This window comes from Meles meles, chromosome 2 (genome assembly GCF_922984935.1).
Source record: "Meles meles chromosome 2, mMelMel3.1 paternal haplotype, whole genome shotgun sequence".
NCBI lineage: Eukaryota > Metazoa > Chordata > Mammalia > Carnivora > Mustelidae > Meles > Meles meles.
The window spans coordinates 26241024-26255820 of NC_060067.1; the positions used below are offsets into that span (position 1 = coordinate 26241024).

At 44.2% G+C, this 14797-nt stretch overlaps 1 protein-coding gene across 4 annotated transcripts in view; it reads left to right on the forward strand.

Moving 5' to 3' along the window:
• The window catches only part of LNX1 (ligand of numb-protein X 1), a 176251-nt gene that overhangs the window by 153498 nt on the left and 7956 nt on the right, over positions 1-14797 (forward strand). For all 4 annotated transcript variants that reach the window (XM_045998320.1, XM_045998321.1, XM_045998319.1 and 1 more), the window contains 3 exons: positions 6578-6712; positions 12231-12408; positions 13976-14204. In XM_045998320.1, coding sequence (XP_045854276.1) covers positions 6578-6712; positions 12231-12408; positions 13976-14204 — 542 coding nt within the window. The remainder of the gene's footprint in view (positions 1-6577; positions 6713-12230; positions 12409-13975; positions 14205-14797) is intronic.

Below are 14797 nucleotides of genomic sequence, written 5' to 3' on the forward strand. Positions count from 1 at the left end.
AACCAGGCTCTTCAAACTTTTCAAAAGGACGTGAGCAGCCTCTAGACAGAGCCAGAAAGTAAATAATGAAAGACTCATATTACCTACATGTGTTCTGAGTACGTGATTCCGGCTTGCGAGTTCTGCACAACTGAAAAAAAGACAGAACTTTTGTCCCCTGGAGCCAGTAAGAATGGCCAGTGAAACAAGACCTGATAGATCAATGTGCTTTTTACATATCAGTGCTGCTAATACAGAGTCAAATTCCCATGTAAACCCATTTTCTAAACATGGCATCGTAATAAGTTTAATACAAAGGCTAAAGAATACATGAATGTAAAAACCGTCTCCTTGAGCTGAATTCTTAAAGTCCAGGTGATTTTTTTTTTTCCAGGTGATTTTTATACAGGGCTCTACATTTCATGCACTCATGATAAAGCTAGCTTGGTAAATTGTACAGCTTTTTGGCTTCAAAATTTGTGAGTGAATCCCATACACAGTTCCACACGGCAAATATTCGGGAATCTATTTTTTTTTTAATATTAAGGAATCTTGAGGCTTTGCTGCCCTTCCTCCAACTCAAAATAACCCTGCACATGCATTTTTTTTTTTTTTTTTAACACCACGGACCAGAATCAACCACAAGAGTAGCGTCTAGATACCCTAAAAGAAACGATGTTTGAGGCAAAGGACTTGAGTCATTCTGATAACTTGGCAATCAGCAGCCAAGAGAATTCCAGAACTAAATTCTTATTTTAACCTTGTCATTGATCTCTGTGTGACCCTGTGTATATCAGACTGTCATCATTAACATCTTAGCCCTTAAAAGATGTGCTTCTGGGGTGCCTGGGTGGCTCAGTGGATTAAAGCCTCTGCCTTCGGCTCAGATCATGATCCCAGGGTCCTGGGATCAAGCCCCACATCGGGCTCTCTGCTCAGCGGGGAGCCTGCTTCCCCCTCTCTCTCTTCCTACTTCTCTGCCTACTTGTGATCTCTGTCTGTCAAATAAATAAATAAAATTTAAAAAAAAAAAAGATGTGCTTCTGGGAGCAGAAGGATGAGTATGAAGCTACAGGCAAGAGGGAAAGTAGCCCAGATTTCTGTCTCTGATCTTTTCCTACCCTGATCAAATCCTAAGGTCCAATTCACCACTTTTCCTCAAAGCCTCCTGAGTTTCCTTTTCCTTTGGCCGGTCTCTGGTTGCTCTTCACTCACTGAAGTAGCTGCTGCCTCTCCAGCAGGCGATATTCTCGAATTCTTTTAAGAATGCGCCAGGTGCTATGCTGGGAACTAATGTTTCAATGGTGACCAGATCAGTGTGCCCCAGGTTTGCCTGCTCCAAGCTCATTTTCTAGAAACTCTCTGCTTACAATGCACCGTTAGCTTGTTCTGGGGTTCTGATTCCCCCAAGTTTTGGCTCAGTGAGAGGTATTTTTCTCAGTTTCTCTTGCTTGCTGGAAGAGAAGGGTAGGGCAAGGACTTTGTCTCTGAACCTCATTGTGTGGTGTGTTGCCAGGCCAACAAATGACTGCTGACTCTGGTATTTTTCTAGTCTATCACCCGGTGATGGTTCTGATGTCTTCTGTGGTCCGTACAGCCGTGTAGGGTCTATGTACCATGCATGATCCCAGAGCTAGGCTGTGCTGATGTAAAGGTGTCCCTAAGTGAGGTCCTGGGAGCCTCCCTGTCATCTTCTAATTAAACATTAATAAAAAAGACCGACATCTATGGAGCTCTTGGCTTCACAGAGCTTATCCCCTGTGAATGTATGATGTGGCAAGATGGGAACCCCATCACTGAGATCTTGGGTACAGCTGGTCCATTAGCAAAGAGACTCCTCTGTATTGGGTCCGATCCTGTACACACATACCCTGCTCAACTTTATTAGAGGGAGTCCAGAGTTTATCAAGCTTTTGAGATGACTTGAAAGCACATGAAATATTAAAGAAAGTAGAAATAGTTGACCTGGAAAGGAGAAGAGCTAATGGAGAACAGTGAGCCTTATCTTCAAATAAGATTGTCCCATGGAAATTGATTTGGGGCTTCCCAAGGGGGTATGACTGGAGCCAATGGGCAAGCAAGAAAACGGCACATTTAGCTCAGCCTAAGGACAAACTTTCTAATTAGTGCAAAGAATGGCCCACGATGCCTTGGGACAGAGTGAGTTCACGGTCATTAGAGGCATGGAAGCATGAGCTGTGTGACAACATGGCAAGGATTTTGCGGGGAAACTGAAGCCTGGGTTACAGAGAGAATGTTGGATTAGATGATGTCTGACATCTCTTCCATATATGTGGCTTTTTAATGATGTGGAACCAGTGGTCCCCAATTTCCCAGGGCATTGTGAGCTCAAGATAGATGAACTGGCAAAGATACTTGAGTGGTTGATGGAAGAGAAGCTAAGATGGGGCAACCCCGAACAGTATAGAAAAAAAAAAAAGTCCCTACGAATATGCACTGAAAATCAAAGCTAGACTGTCTGACTCTGGGATCCTGGGAAAATAAATGAGTAGAGAAAGTAGATGCAGGGTGAATTATTTTTAAAAGAAATGCTCCCTAAAACCTTTGTTGGTGGAACACTAAGGAAAGACAAGCTGTTGTCAATGCAACTGTAGCTCTCAGATGTCTTTGTAATGAGGCCTCCCAGTCAAACGTGGGTTGCCTGTGGACCCATACTGGTGTTAGAATGGTTGTGTGTTTATGGTCTTCCTGCTCTGAGCAATAGTCTGGATGCCTACCAGCTTGGAGTTTCCCTGTTTCAGGTTTAGAATGTTAAAAACTATTTAAGCACATGCATTTATATGTTTTTAAAGCAGCAAATGCTATAATGCATGTGGTTTGACCAGTCCTCCTTCACAGTGGAGAGTGGATCCCTGGGCTCGGTGGGAAGGCCACACCTTCAAGTACAGGTGCACTGTCAACTCTTGGTCTGCCCTAGTTCACCATCGCATGTCCCATGCGATGCTAGGCTAGTAGAAAGAGGCCCTCTGTTCCAGTGTACAGCTCTGCAAAATGCCTCTCCTGCCTTGTGCTGTGGCATCTTTGTTTTCCATTTCTCTGCTCTGCAAAGTTTCTGATCTGTCTGGTATCCTGACTTGTTATTAGCCACAGTGGCTTTTGTAGGGCAAAGAGCCATTCCCAGGCTGAAGGTGACCGAGACTGCCCCAGGTCACTTGCCTTGCCAGGCATAGGCACAGGCACGGCGCTTTCAGACTCCTCCTTCCAGTTACTAGAGGTGGGATTTTGTTCTTTTTAAATGGGCTACATCTAGATGAGGCCTCTGCTTAGTCCTGTCATATAAATATTATTGGCTGTGTTCATATCCCAAAAGAACAGAGAAAAATAGAACTGAAACCATACCCCAAAAGACAAGCCTTATCATGGTCAATGCTACTCAGTTTTCACCCTTCGGTTTTGTCTGAATAATTAGATTTTTCCCATTTCTTTGGCTGGGAGTACTTGGTTCCACCCTGGAGACCCTTACCATGCGTAGCGCATATCTCTTCCACAGCTCCCGACGGTCCCTGAAGTAGGACCACCGGAGGACAGGAGCTATGCCCATGGGGCTCCTGGTGCGTTGCCTGGCTCAGAGCAGCCCATGTCAGCTGTGGGGACAGAACCACTCCCAGTAAGCTAAGGTCCCCAGGGGAGAACACGAAGGCCAGCAGAAGCGCTTCCCTTCACCTACAGAAAGGAGAGAGGGAATTTAACGCTTGGGCTCTTGGAAGAGAAAGGCGAAGCAGGCGCAGCAGTTGGCCTGCGAATCTGGTTACCACCACGTCCAGAGTTTGCCTCGAAAACCGAGGATGTGTAAGGGAGAGAAGAGAGGAAAATTTACCCCAGAAAGATTGTCCTCTAGCCGGCGTCTGCTACTCAAGATAGCCACAATTGTTTAACACTCCTTTGGCCCAAATCCAGCGTTCCAAGAGACGCAAGGGAGAGGCTTCCCTACCCCTGTCTTGTAGCAGGCTCTTCCTCCGAGTGTGGTGTGGAAGCTGACCGCTCTGCTGCGCCCATCTTTCTAGCACATACGATGGTCTATGCCATAGAAAATCTGTCTCCCCCTCACCTCCCTTCTCACACCAGATTCACAGCCAAGGAAGGACAGGCTTGCTGATGCAAAGGGCTGTTGCCCAACACTGAATCGAGCTGCTCCCGAGGGCTAAAGCCAGCACAAACACATTAGCCTGTTTTCCATCTGACAACTTCAAACACCAGGAAAGAGAGTGAATCCCACAGACTCTCCCTCAGAGCAGTTCCCTCAGAGTAAGGTGGCTGGTTAGGAGGTGCAGACCCAGCCTTGAGGAGAACTCCTTTCCAAGGAAACCGACCCGGGGTTATTTACTGGAGCATTGATCCTGCCAACAACTTACTACCAAAGTCGGCATCTGAAAATCCAGTGAGAAATTTGTGTTTGAAAAATGTGAATTAAACAGCTCTTGTAAGCTGCTCCGTGGCATTCTGAATTTTGTCTGGCAAGCCGATTCGATGTGAAGTCTCAGATTTTCCTCAGTTCTTACGAGGGGCCTATGTCACGTGACAGCCCCTGAGCCAAGTGAATGGGATACCGTTCTCCGGCCAGAGACAAACCCTCCGCTGAGATCTTTCAAAACATCGGAGTTTCCCTGTAGATAAGGAGCACATTTGGGCTCAGCAGTTGGGAGTTTGGACTGGAGTGTTTGCCACTTATCTCTTAGTAATTTTTGCTTCAAGAAAGTTCCTAGCGATAACCTCATTAGGATAAGTGAGGCTTACAGTATAAAGAAAAAAACATTATTACGAAACACTGCTCTAAGAATTGAGTTTCATTGGCCCATAGCATAGTTCTTCATGTCCACTTGCTTCGTCATTGTTTCCTGAGCCTGTCATTTTTGTTCTTTGCAAGCTCTGTGGGTGATAAGAGACACTAAGGAATTCAAGATAGGCGAACAGCCAAGGGAAGGTATATAAATGACGGTCGGGTAGACCAGCAAGAGGGCTGACTGGGCTTTACGTGAAGGAACATGAGTGAAGGACTAGAACTTGCTTTCTGGGCCCTGTTCAGTAGGATTTTGTGATTACAGAGTGACAGAGACGAGTCCACTCGACTAGCCCACCGCCCACCAGCAGACACTCTTAATACTACTTAGAGGTTGTTTTTAAAATGTCATCTGATTTATGGCTACCCAGTTCATGAACCCTAAGTTTCAAGAAAGCTCTGAAAAGAAATGTTTGCTAATATTAGCAGGCAAATCTGTGAAGGTCTGGGCTGGTTATTGTTGGACAGCCGTGGGGATCTGATTTCACTGGTGCGGCTCTGATTGCTTCAGATTTTAAAAACAAGGTCATCCTTCATGACCTGATTTTTCTGAGGTCGGATAGCCAGACCTGTAAAGGAAGAAAGGCAGGCAGGCCAATGACCATGTCTGCTGCTGTGGTGAGCGGTCAGGGGATGCGATGAAGAGAGGAACCCTAGAAACTTACTCCTCTCTTCTCCACCTTGTCCCCAAATCGAGTCTTTCTTGGGGACCTTTCTTTTTTTTTTTCTTTTTCTTTTTCTTTTAATTTTTTATTTATTTCTTTTTTTATATAAACATATAATGTATTTTTATCCCCAGGGGTACAGGTCTGTGAATCGCCAGGTTTACACACTTCACAGCACTCACCATAGCACATACCCTCCCCAATGTCCGTAACCCCACTCCCCTCTCCCAACCCCCCCTCCCCCAGCATTTTCTTTATTTCTTATTTTTTTATAAACATATAAACATATAATGTATTTTTATCCTTGGGGACCTTTTCTAATCAACTCTGGGCCATCAAGGAGCTTGGTTGATATACATTTCACAGGGCCGAGGTCTCCTCTGTCTGCTTCAGTAGTCAGTAGTTCTGGAAAAATGAGAAATGCTCTTGAACAGACGTGACATTCGTCTGTGGCGGAAAGCCAATTTGTAAATTTATGGTGTGGAGTGGACCTCCCCAGTAAGCAATATATTTGCTGTAAGGAATGTTCTGTGCAAACATCAATGTATATAGCAGAGAGGAAGAGAAATCAGAATTAGTGATGGTCACAAAAAAAAAAAGGTTCAAGGCAAAGGCCTTGAATCAGGCTGCCTTGGAACCTATGACGTCATCCCTGTATCTCTCAAGCGTTCATCCTTCCCCATGCCTACGTGTCTAGCACTGTAGATGCAGGATTTCTCTTCCGGGGGTGGTGGAGCGGCTGCCGCAACTCTGGTCCTTTTTCTATACTATTTGCCTTTGGTCTGGGTTTTAGACTTTACACTGTATACTCTGTACTATCTGAAAAGTCCTGCAGACGTGGCTTGTGCCCCACGAGCCGTGCCTTAAAAATAACAATGTTTGATGAGGTCTGTTGCCTAAGTCAGACCTTTCCTAATTTTTCCCCTTGAAATGGATTTCACTCCCTGATGTAAAGACACAGGAAATAATTCTCATGTTCTTGCCAAATTACGAAACGGGGACTGCTGTGAGAAATACAAGACACCATTTTTTTCCTGTAAAAGTAGACTCTGACTCGCATCTCAGTAAGGCCCTGGTGCCAGATGTGTTGGCTGGAAGCTCTGAGAGTGGCTAATGTCTATGTCTCCTCTCCCAGGCCAGTGAAAGGCGTGTCCACCTCGTCGTGTCCCGCCAAGTTCGACTGCAGGGTCCTGACATCATTCAGGATGCTGGCTGGAGCAGCAACGGCAGCCGGTCCCCAGGGCCAGGGGACAGGAGCATCATTCCCAAGGTGAGCCCCAGCTGGGGTGTGTCTGTTCCTCCTGCAGGAAGCGATTTCTTGGGAAGGCTGCACACTTTTACCATTTCTAAGTGTAACCTCTGGACTTTGTCCGTTGAACACTGTTTGACTTGTCCTGTAAAACAGAGAGCCTGAAGTCCCATCCTCCGGACCTGGTGAGATAACAGGTGTCTCCCATCCAAGCAAGAGGGAAGAAGGTGCAGGAGAGTTTTGAAACCTGATCTTGCAGACTTCACAGGGAGACATAGTTTCAAGTCAAAGCCAAATAGATGTCATGTTTTTCCAACAGTCATTTTACTTAAGGGCCGTTTTCATTCATTTTGAAATGAAACAGGATTTGCTTGGCTTCTGACTTTTGAAGTTCCCAGTCTGCCTGAAGATTAAAGTATTTTATTAAAAATCAAATTATTTATTATAATTACATATTATATTTCATAAAATTAAATTATTTTAATTAGAAATTAAACTAATTCCTCTGCTAACTTTAATATGTTTGTTTTTGAAGAAGAACCCAAGAAGATAATATAAACACTTCAAGTTCATGTAACATTAGGGAGTGGTGGGGAATGGGGCAAATCAGAAAACAGATGTCATATCTTACAGCATTTAAATTCAGAAATATCATCAAATAATGTGGGTTAAGCAGAATGCATCTATAGATTGACTGCATCTTCAGGCTGGCAATTTGCAGCCTCTTTCAATAAGGGGACTTAGCCTAGTTTGTACTTCTGTCTTTGTCTTCTATTAGAGGCAGTGCCGTAATCTCTCCATTGGATGGCTATGTAAAGCAATACAGACCCTACTTAGTCCAAAATCAGAGTCCCAAAGCCTTGGTTGGCATCCTATCGTGATGGCAATGAGTTCCCCTACGACCTGATTCCATTAAATCACTTATAACTAAAAAACAAACAGAAAAAAACACTATAGGTAGCCCATTCATCTTGCAAGAGGGATTAAGGAAGGCCTATCATAGCAATCAGAACACATCAGGCTGAGTTTCAGTTTGGAATAACTCCCAAGTTTGGGTTTTTGCGTAATAGATGCAGAAACAAGACTCAAAATCTTGATTTTGAAACATGCCGTTAATGACACAGCCTACAAGGCCACACTCCCACCCCTTTCCCCAGCCAGCTAGCCAGCCATGTCCCATAAATCCATAAATTTCAGGCTTATTTACAGTAAGCAATCTAGACAGACCAGGTAACTCCTGCTAAAACATTTTATGGATAAGGACTCCCGGGTGTCTTTGACTAGTAAATACCATTAGTATGTTTAAATTAAACTAATGGTATTTATTAATGGAAAACTCATTTATTAGCTTCATCTACTTAATCTAATTAACTAATTATAGTTGGATTAACTAGACCATGTTGTATTCTAGCTCACTAAACCACTAAGCATGAGGCTTCCATCAGCACTGTGGGTCTACAATCCCTTCCACCTAACCACCACGGATCATGGAAAACAGCCGGAATGAGCTGTTCAAGTTTTTGCTGCAGGCTCTGCTGTATATCTAATTCCTGGAAAACGTACAGAACAAAATGGGCTGGTGGGAAATTGTAACATTTTCTTTTTAACTTATGGTTCTGCCTGCCTTCTGAGGTGCCCTCAAACACACACACACACACACACACACACACACACACACACACAGGGCCTATTTAAAATAAAACGAAGACATGTGGCTCTTTGATGATTTAGGTTTTTATGATCCTACTAAGCTTTGTTTTATCTAGGAAACAACATGGCTTTTTCAAAGTAGGACTAGCTTAAATGAGTCAGAGAAATACCAAAGAAGGCAAACCAAGACTTGTGAGACAGAGAAGTTTGTAGCCAACTGAAAAGTTAGACAAACAGGCATCAAATGTAGGTGTGTGGCTACCTCTGTGGGCGAGGAAAGGGAAAGTGACCAGAGAGAAATCCCAGGGAGACCTCAACTAGAATGGAAACTGTACTTCTGATGCTGGGTTATAAGATACAAGGGTAGGTCATTATGTTCATGTTTATACTTTTTAAAAAAATGAATCTAAAAGGTTTTATTTTAAAAATCCCAATAGTCTATGAAGTATGTATTTTTATAGCTAAGTGATAAGAAGACTGGTGTCCATGATGTTTTTGAATCAACTTGAATTAGTTCATACTAAATTGTGTTTTTGAACGTTAGGGAACATCCTGAGCTCTCCGAAGGAGGGAAGGGGGCTTGGGAGAAAAACCAGATGGAAAAGAAGATCTCTTTCGTATTTAACTCTCTTTCTGACCAGAGTCAGGCCACTCTACGTGGGAAGGGTTCGTGGTGGTACTTGGGCTTTCCATTGCTAACATGGGTCTCTCTGGTGGGGAAGGCAGACCGCTGTCATAAACACAAGACAGGGGCGCCTGGGTGGCTCAGAGGGTTAAAAGCCTCTGCCTTCGGCTCAGGTCATGATCTCAGGGTCCTGGGATCGAGTCCCGCTGAGTCTGCTCAGCGGCGAGTCTGCTTCCCTTCCTCTCTCTCTGCCTGCCTCTTTGCCTACTTGTGATCTCTATCTGATGAATAAATAAAATCTTTAAAAAAAAAAAAAAAAGAAACACAAGACAAAGGACATGTTTCCTGTTTGGGGAGCCCAGTCTTGTGTGGATCCCTCAGGTGCTTGAACCCTCTCCTTGCTCAGCACAGCAAGGCTGCTGGGTAAAGCCCTGAACAAGTGTGCAAGAAGACTCCGCTCTCCAGGAACTCACATCTACAAGCAGAACTAACCAACCTGTGCAGCCAGGAGCATGTAGGTTTCAGCCTCCGAGTCTTATTTGTCATGTATTTTATTTGGCAGAATTGGGTTTGCGTTGAGTTCTGTAGTCAGTGAGATAAACTGTTCCTGGAAAATTGAGGAACCGGTGCTATCGTGTGTTTTTCTGACAGTTGTCGGAAAATTGATAGGTTCATTTTTATCACGTGTTAAAACATGACCTCCTAGAGCAGAGTAGTGTGGTGGGAGATCACAGATTTAGTCAGATATCTGGGGTTTCAGTTGCCAATCCCACCTCCTGCTGATCCCCCCGGCCAGCTGGGGTTCACTGATCAGTTTCATTTTAATGTTGAGTGTCTGGACACATTTAAGTAGATAATGGATATTTCTTTCCCTTTCCTCAAGGAATATGTGGCCAAATTGTGCATTATTCAAGGAATATTTACTCACAACAAAATAATTAGAGGCCCACTTATTTTTATTAACTGGTGTAGTGGTGAGAAGCCATTTCTGGAATATTTCATAAGATATGTGATTTTGCTACTTTCAGATGAATTTACTGACACATTTTTTTAAACAGATTTTTGGGGGTTTTTTTGGTCTTTTTTTTTTTTTAAGATTTTAATTATTTATTTGACAGAGATCACAAATAGGCAGAGAGGCAGGCAGAGAGAGAGGGGAAAACAGGCACCCTGCTAAGCAGAGAGCCTGATGCAGAACTCGATCCCAGGACCCTGAGATCACGACCTGAGCCGAAGGCCGAGGCTTAACCCACTGAGCCACCCAGGTGCCCCACTGACACATTTTTTTTAAACAGAATATTCTCAGATCAAAGGTGTTTCTTTGGTCACAGGAGTGCCCTACGTGGGCATTCTTCCCCACTTCGTAAATGAAGCTGGGGAAGCGTTGAGTGATGATGGTATTATACGATCTCCAATGATATTACTGTTAGAGATCCAAATAACAATAATGTGTGTTTAAACTTACTACCTAGAAAGCCAGTTGAATTATTGGAATCTTCCTCTGGACAAATATGGTAAATATTGATAAAACCCAATATTGGCAGATGTGGGAAATCAGCATGTTCACAATGTATTGGTGAGATTATACGTGATCAAACTATTTCATATGTATCAAAATGTAAAATGCCCAGGCCCTTTGATTTAGCAGTTGTACTTTTAGGACATTAGCCCAAAGCAATATTTACACAAGTGCACGAGATATGTGTCTAAGGATGTTCACAGTGACACTGTTTAATTTTGCAGGAGACTTATAAACAACCAAAATGGTCATCAGCAGGGGGATAGGACAGAGCCCCGTGAAGAAGTACTAGGCAGCTGCTCAAGAATGCAATAGACCGTGTGTGCGTGTGTGCGTGCATGCGTGTGCATGTGTGTGTGTGTACACATATGTTTTTTAATGGGAAAAGGTGTCCTTGTTTTCCAGAGGATTCCATACTGTGTTTTAGACATCACCTTCCATGTGGAAATAATGGAGGAAAACAAAACCCTTCTTTGTGAGGATCAGAAGTAAATGCTTTATGAACATCCCCAGGGACGAGCTGGAGGAACAGAGCAGCCAGTAGGAGTCCCCAGGTTTAGAATTTTGCCCGGCATTGGGGGCATTTCAGAACGGCCTGCATCTTCAAGTAGGGCTGTTCTTTTTTTTTTTTTTTTTTAAAGATTTTATTTATTTATTTGACAGAGAGAGATCACAAGTAGATAGAGAGGCAGGCAGAGAGAGAGAGAGGGAAGCAGGCTCCCTGCTGAGCAGAGAGCCCGATGCGGGACTTGATCCCAGGACCCCGAGATCATGACCTGAGCCAAAGGCAGCAGCCTAACCCACTGAGCCACCCAGGCGCCCCAAGTAGGGCTGTTCTGAGAGATGTCTGTGATTATAGGCGGAGACCTGCCCTATCTAACTGCTCTGTGGAAGAAAAAAAGCACGCACTGAGAATGGACCTGGAAAGTGCCTCCAGAACTACTCTGGAGTGCTAGGACCACTGTGTTCATACTGTTACTTATTTATCTTATTTGGAAACTTTGCCCTGAAGAAGATCCATTTCAGTTTATAACTCACTTCTGATAAGGATCTCTTCGAGGTTCTGGGGTTTACAGAGACATACAATGGAGACCTTATAAGTACTAATTGTAACATATACCTTGGCCATAATAATTTGCAATTCCTGATTCAGTATTCCGTTACTACCAAAACCAATTTGTGGCAAATTGTAATTTAAGCATCCATTTATTTGACAAACACAGTTACCGTCCTTAATGTGCTAAATGTTATGTTCAGTAATAGGGTTATTGTAGTAACAGGCTATTACTGGAAACAATAAGGCCATTAAAACAGGCGTGGGTGGGGCGCCTGGGTGGCTCAGTGGTTTAAGCCTCTGCCTTCGGCTCAGGTCATGATCTCGGGGTCCTGGGATCGAGGCCCGCATCGGGCTCTCTGCTCAGTGAGGAGCCTGTTTCTCCCTGTCTCTCTGCCTGCCTCTCTGCCTACTTGTGACCTCTCCCTCTGTCAAATAAATAAATAAATAAATAAATAAATAAATAAAACAGGTGTGGGTACTTTGATACCATAAAAAATCATGAGATATAAATGAACAAAAAGCCTAGGCTTATCTTCATAATGAAGTATTAAAAATGGACTCTTGTGCATGCAGGCAATAGTTCTCTATGATGTTAACCATCAACTTTACAGAAGTTTAATTTAGTTTTTGTGTGCAAGCCCTCTTGTGAGTCGATGAGCCATGTTTGTTTTTCTATCTGTGCCTTTAGCCCCTCCATCCTGTGGTCACTTGCCAAGAGAAGGTGGTAAGTGTCCGAAAAGACCCCAGCGAATCTCTCGGCATGACCGTGGCAGGCGGGGCGTCGCATAGGGAATGGGATTTGCCTATCTACGTCATCAGTGTTGAGCCCGGGGGAGTCATAAGCAGAGATGGAAGAATAAAAACAGGTAAAAGGACACTTCAGGTACTGGGGCAGCGGGGGGTTAAAATGAGTTAGCAGCTTGCTGGGTTAGGTCACTGCTTCCAGAATTAAGGAGAGGATGAGAGGCTGAGCTGCCCAGGACCTCTGTTACCCACTGAGTATAGCTGCTGGACTGGGTTTCACCACTTAGTTTGTGGGGGTTGGTGTGGGCCGCTTGGCTTGCTAATAAGGCAAGTACCTGCAAATATGCCAAGTAATGGGGACCCTCTACAGTTCAACTAAATAGCATAATTTGGTTCCATTCTTTCTAAGTGGTTCTTGGCAGGATTGGTCCTGTGAGGAACCTATTCATGAATTGTTCCAGTGTATGGGTCAGATGGGAGAAATGCTTTCATAGAGTTTGAGCCAATGACTGTTCAGTGGAAGTACCATGCTAGGTCCTTTCCCACTGTTAAGAAGGTTCCATTAATCTTATATGTCCCAGGCTACTCTGAATGAAGGAAGGGGATGTCACATATGTGTCCTTAATGATACTGTCAGTTTCCACAACGGGTTAGTTCAGATGGCTGAGCAGCTCTGGCATATAAGGGCTCAGATACAAGAGGTATATGAAGTTTCCAAAGTACAGTTGCTCGGTGTGAAGAGACATGGGAGGGAGGGGGAGCATGGGGAGGGATTTCTTTGGCCAACCTAACAGTGCATCTTCTGGGGTCAGGCAGAACTCCAAGCCTTTCCCGTATGTCTCTTCCTATCTTTTTACTCTTGCTATGGCTATTCTGTGTGAAAAAGAGGATATTCAATGGAGGCAGAAGATCAGGAGAGAGATAAGAGAATAGAAATTGGAGGTAGGAGAGGTATGTGTTTGCGACTGCCTTGCTCTTCCTTTTCACCCCAGCACCTGGATGGGGAAGGATGAGGGTCACCAAGAAGTGACTTGTTTGCGAGGGAATGCAAGCAGAGGATTGCGTAGTAGGGTGTGCGGAGATGGCCTTGCACAAAGTGCGTGCTTGCCCGGTGGTAGGAGTACCATCTTTGCAGTGAACCACAATGTTAACTCCTTTTTCCCTCTTAAAGGGTGTAGTTTCAGCTCATTTTTCTTAACTGCTCTACACTTCTCTGCCAGCCCCTTTCAGGGGTAGTCTCTTATTCACTCATGCAATCCCTATCTCTTGGGGAACTACCATATGCCAGGATCCATGCAGGCACTGGAAGCTTTTGCCAAATGCTCTCCCTTTGTGCTGAAAACAAGAAGCAAGACATGAAGAAATAGGTTTTCTTTGATTAAATAGTAAACGAGGCTAATTTATCTTCCTTCTTTCCTTTTTTTTTTTTTTTTTTTTTTTTTTAAGCCAAGAGCCAAACACTAATGGGTATGCTTTAGAAACCTCCAAACATAACTTACCTTGAAACATGAACCTGCTAATCATTTGCTATTCAGGAATTTGGCCTCATGTCAGTGCGGGAGGCTAATGACAAGCCCCCTCACCCTGCTCACTTTCCCACATCTCACTCCATCTCTGCCCCTTGGTGCTTTTACAGAAGTTTCTGTTTGCACTCTCACTAAGGACGGCTTCTGCTTGTTTGGCCGCTAGGTGACATTTTGTTAAATGTGAACGGGATCGAACTAACAGAAGTCAGCCGGAGCGAGGCGGTTGCATTACTGAAAAGCACATCCTCCTTGGTGGTTCTTAAAGCTTTGGAAGTCAAAGAACGTGAGCCCCAGGAAGCCTGCAGCAGCCCAGCAGCTCTGGACTCCAACCACAACATGGCGCCCACCAGAGACTGGTCCCCCTCTTGGGTCATGTGGCTGGAATTACCACGGTGAGTCCCAATGTGACCTGCTTGGAGACATGTGGGAGGAAACAATAACATTTCTTAGAGCACTTTTTAGTTCTTTTGGGCTGATTCCTGGCACTAGTATCTTCATGAACCCCAGGTTGGATTGTAAGACTATTTGAAATAATTCTGTCTTCTCTTCTGTAACTGAAAATTCATGCAGAAAGCCCAGGGCAGAGTGAAAGCCTGGACTTGGAAGCTTTGTGATACACTCAGGTTGAGGACCTTGGAGCTGGCCTGTATGGTTGTGTCATGCAGCAGGGAGAGCTCAGTGGACAGGGAGAGAAAGCTAGAATCCACCGTGGAACCAGGGAAAGGATTACCTTTCCCTAATTTGCTAGTGGCGAGCCTCGGAACTTGCATGGAGGTAACCGTTCATTGGTTGGTAAAACCAACCCTTCATTGGTTTTACCTCTTAAGCATTTGTGGGACCCTGACTGAACAAATTGCAGAAGCACATTTTGCCTGTACCCAGATGTTTGAGCATGATTGAAGGTATGTCTCAGACTCACTTTCCCTAGTTCCTACTCTTGTGAAGTTCTTTTTTTTTAAAGATTTTATTTATTTATTTATTTATT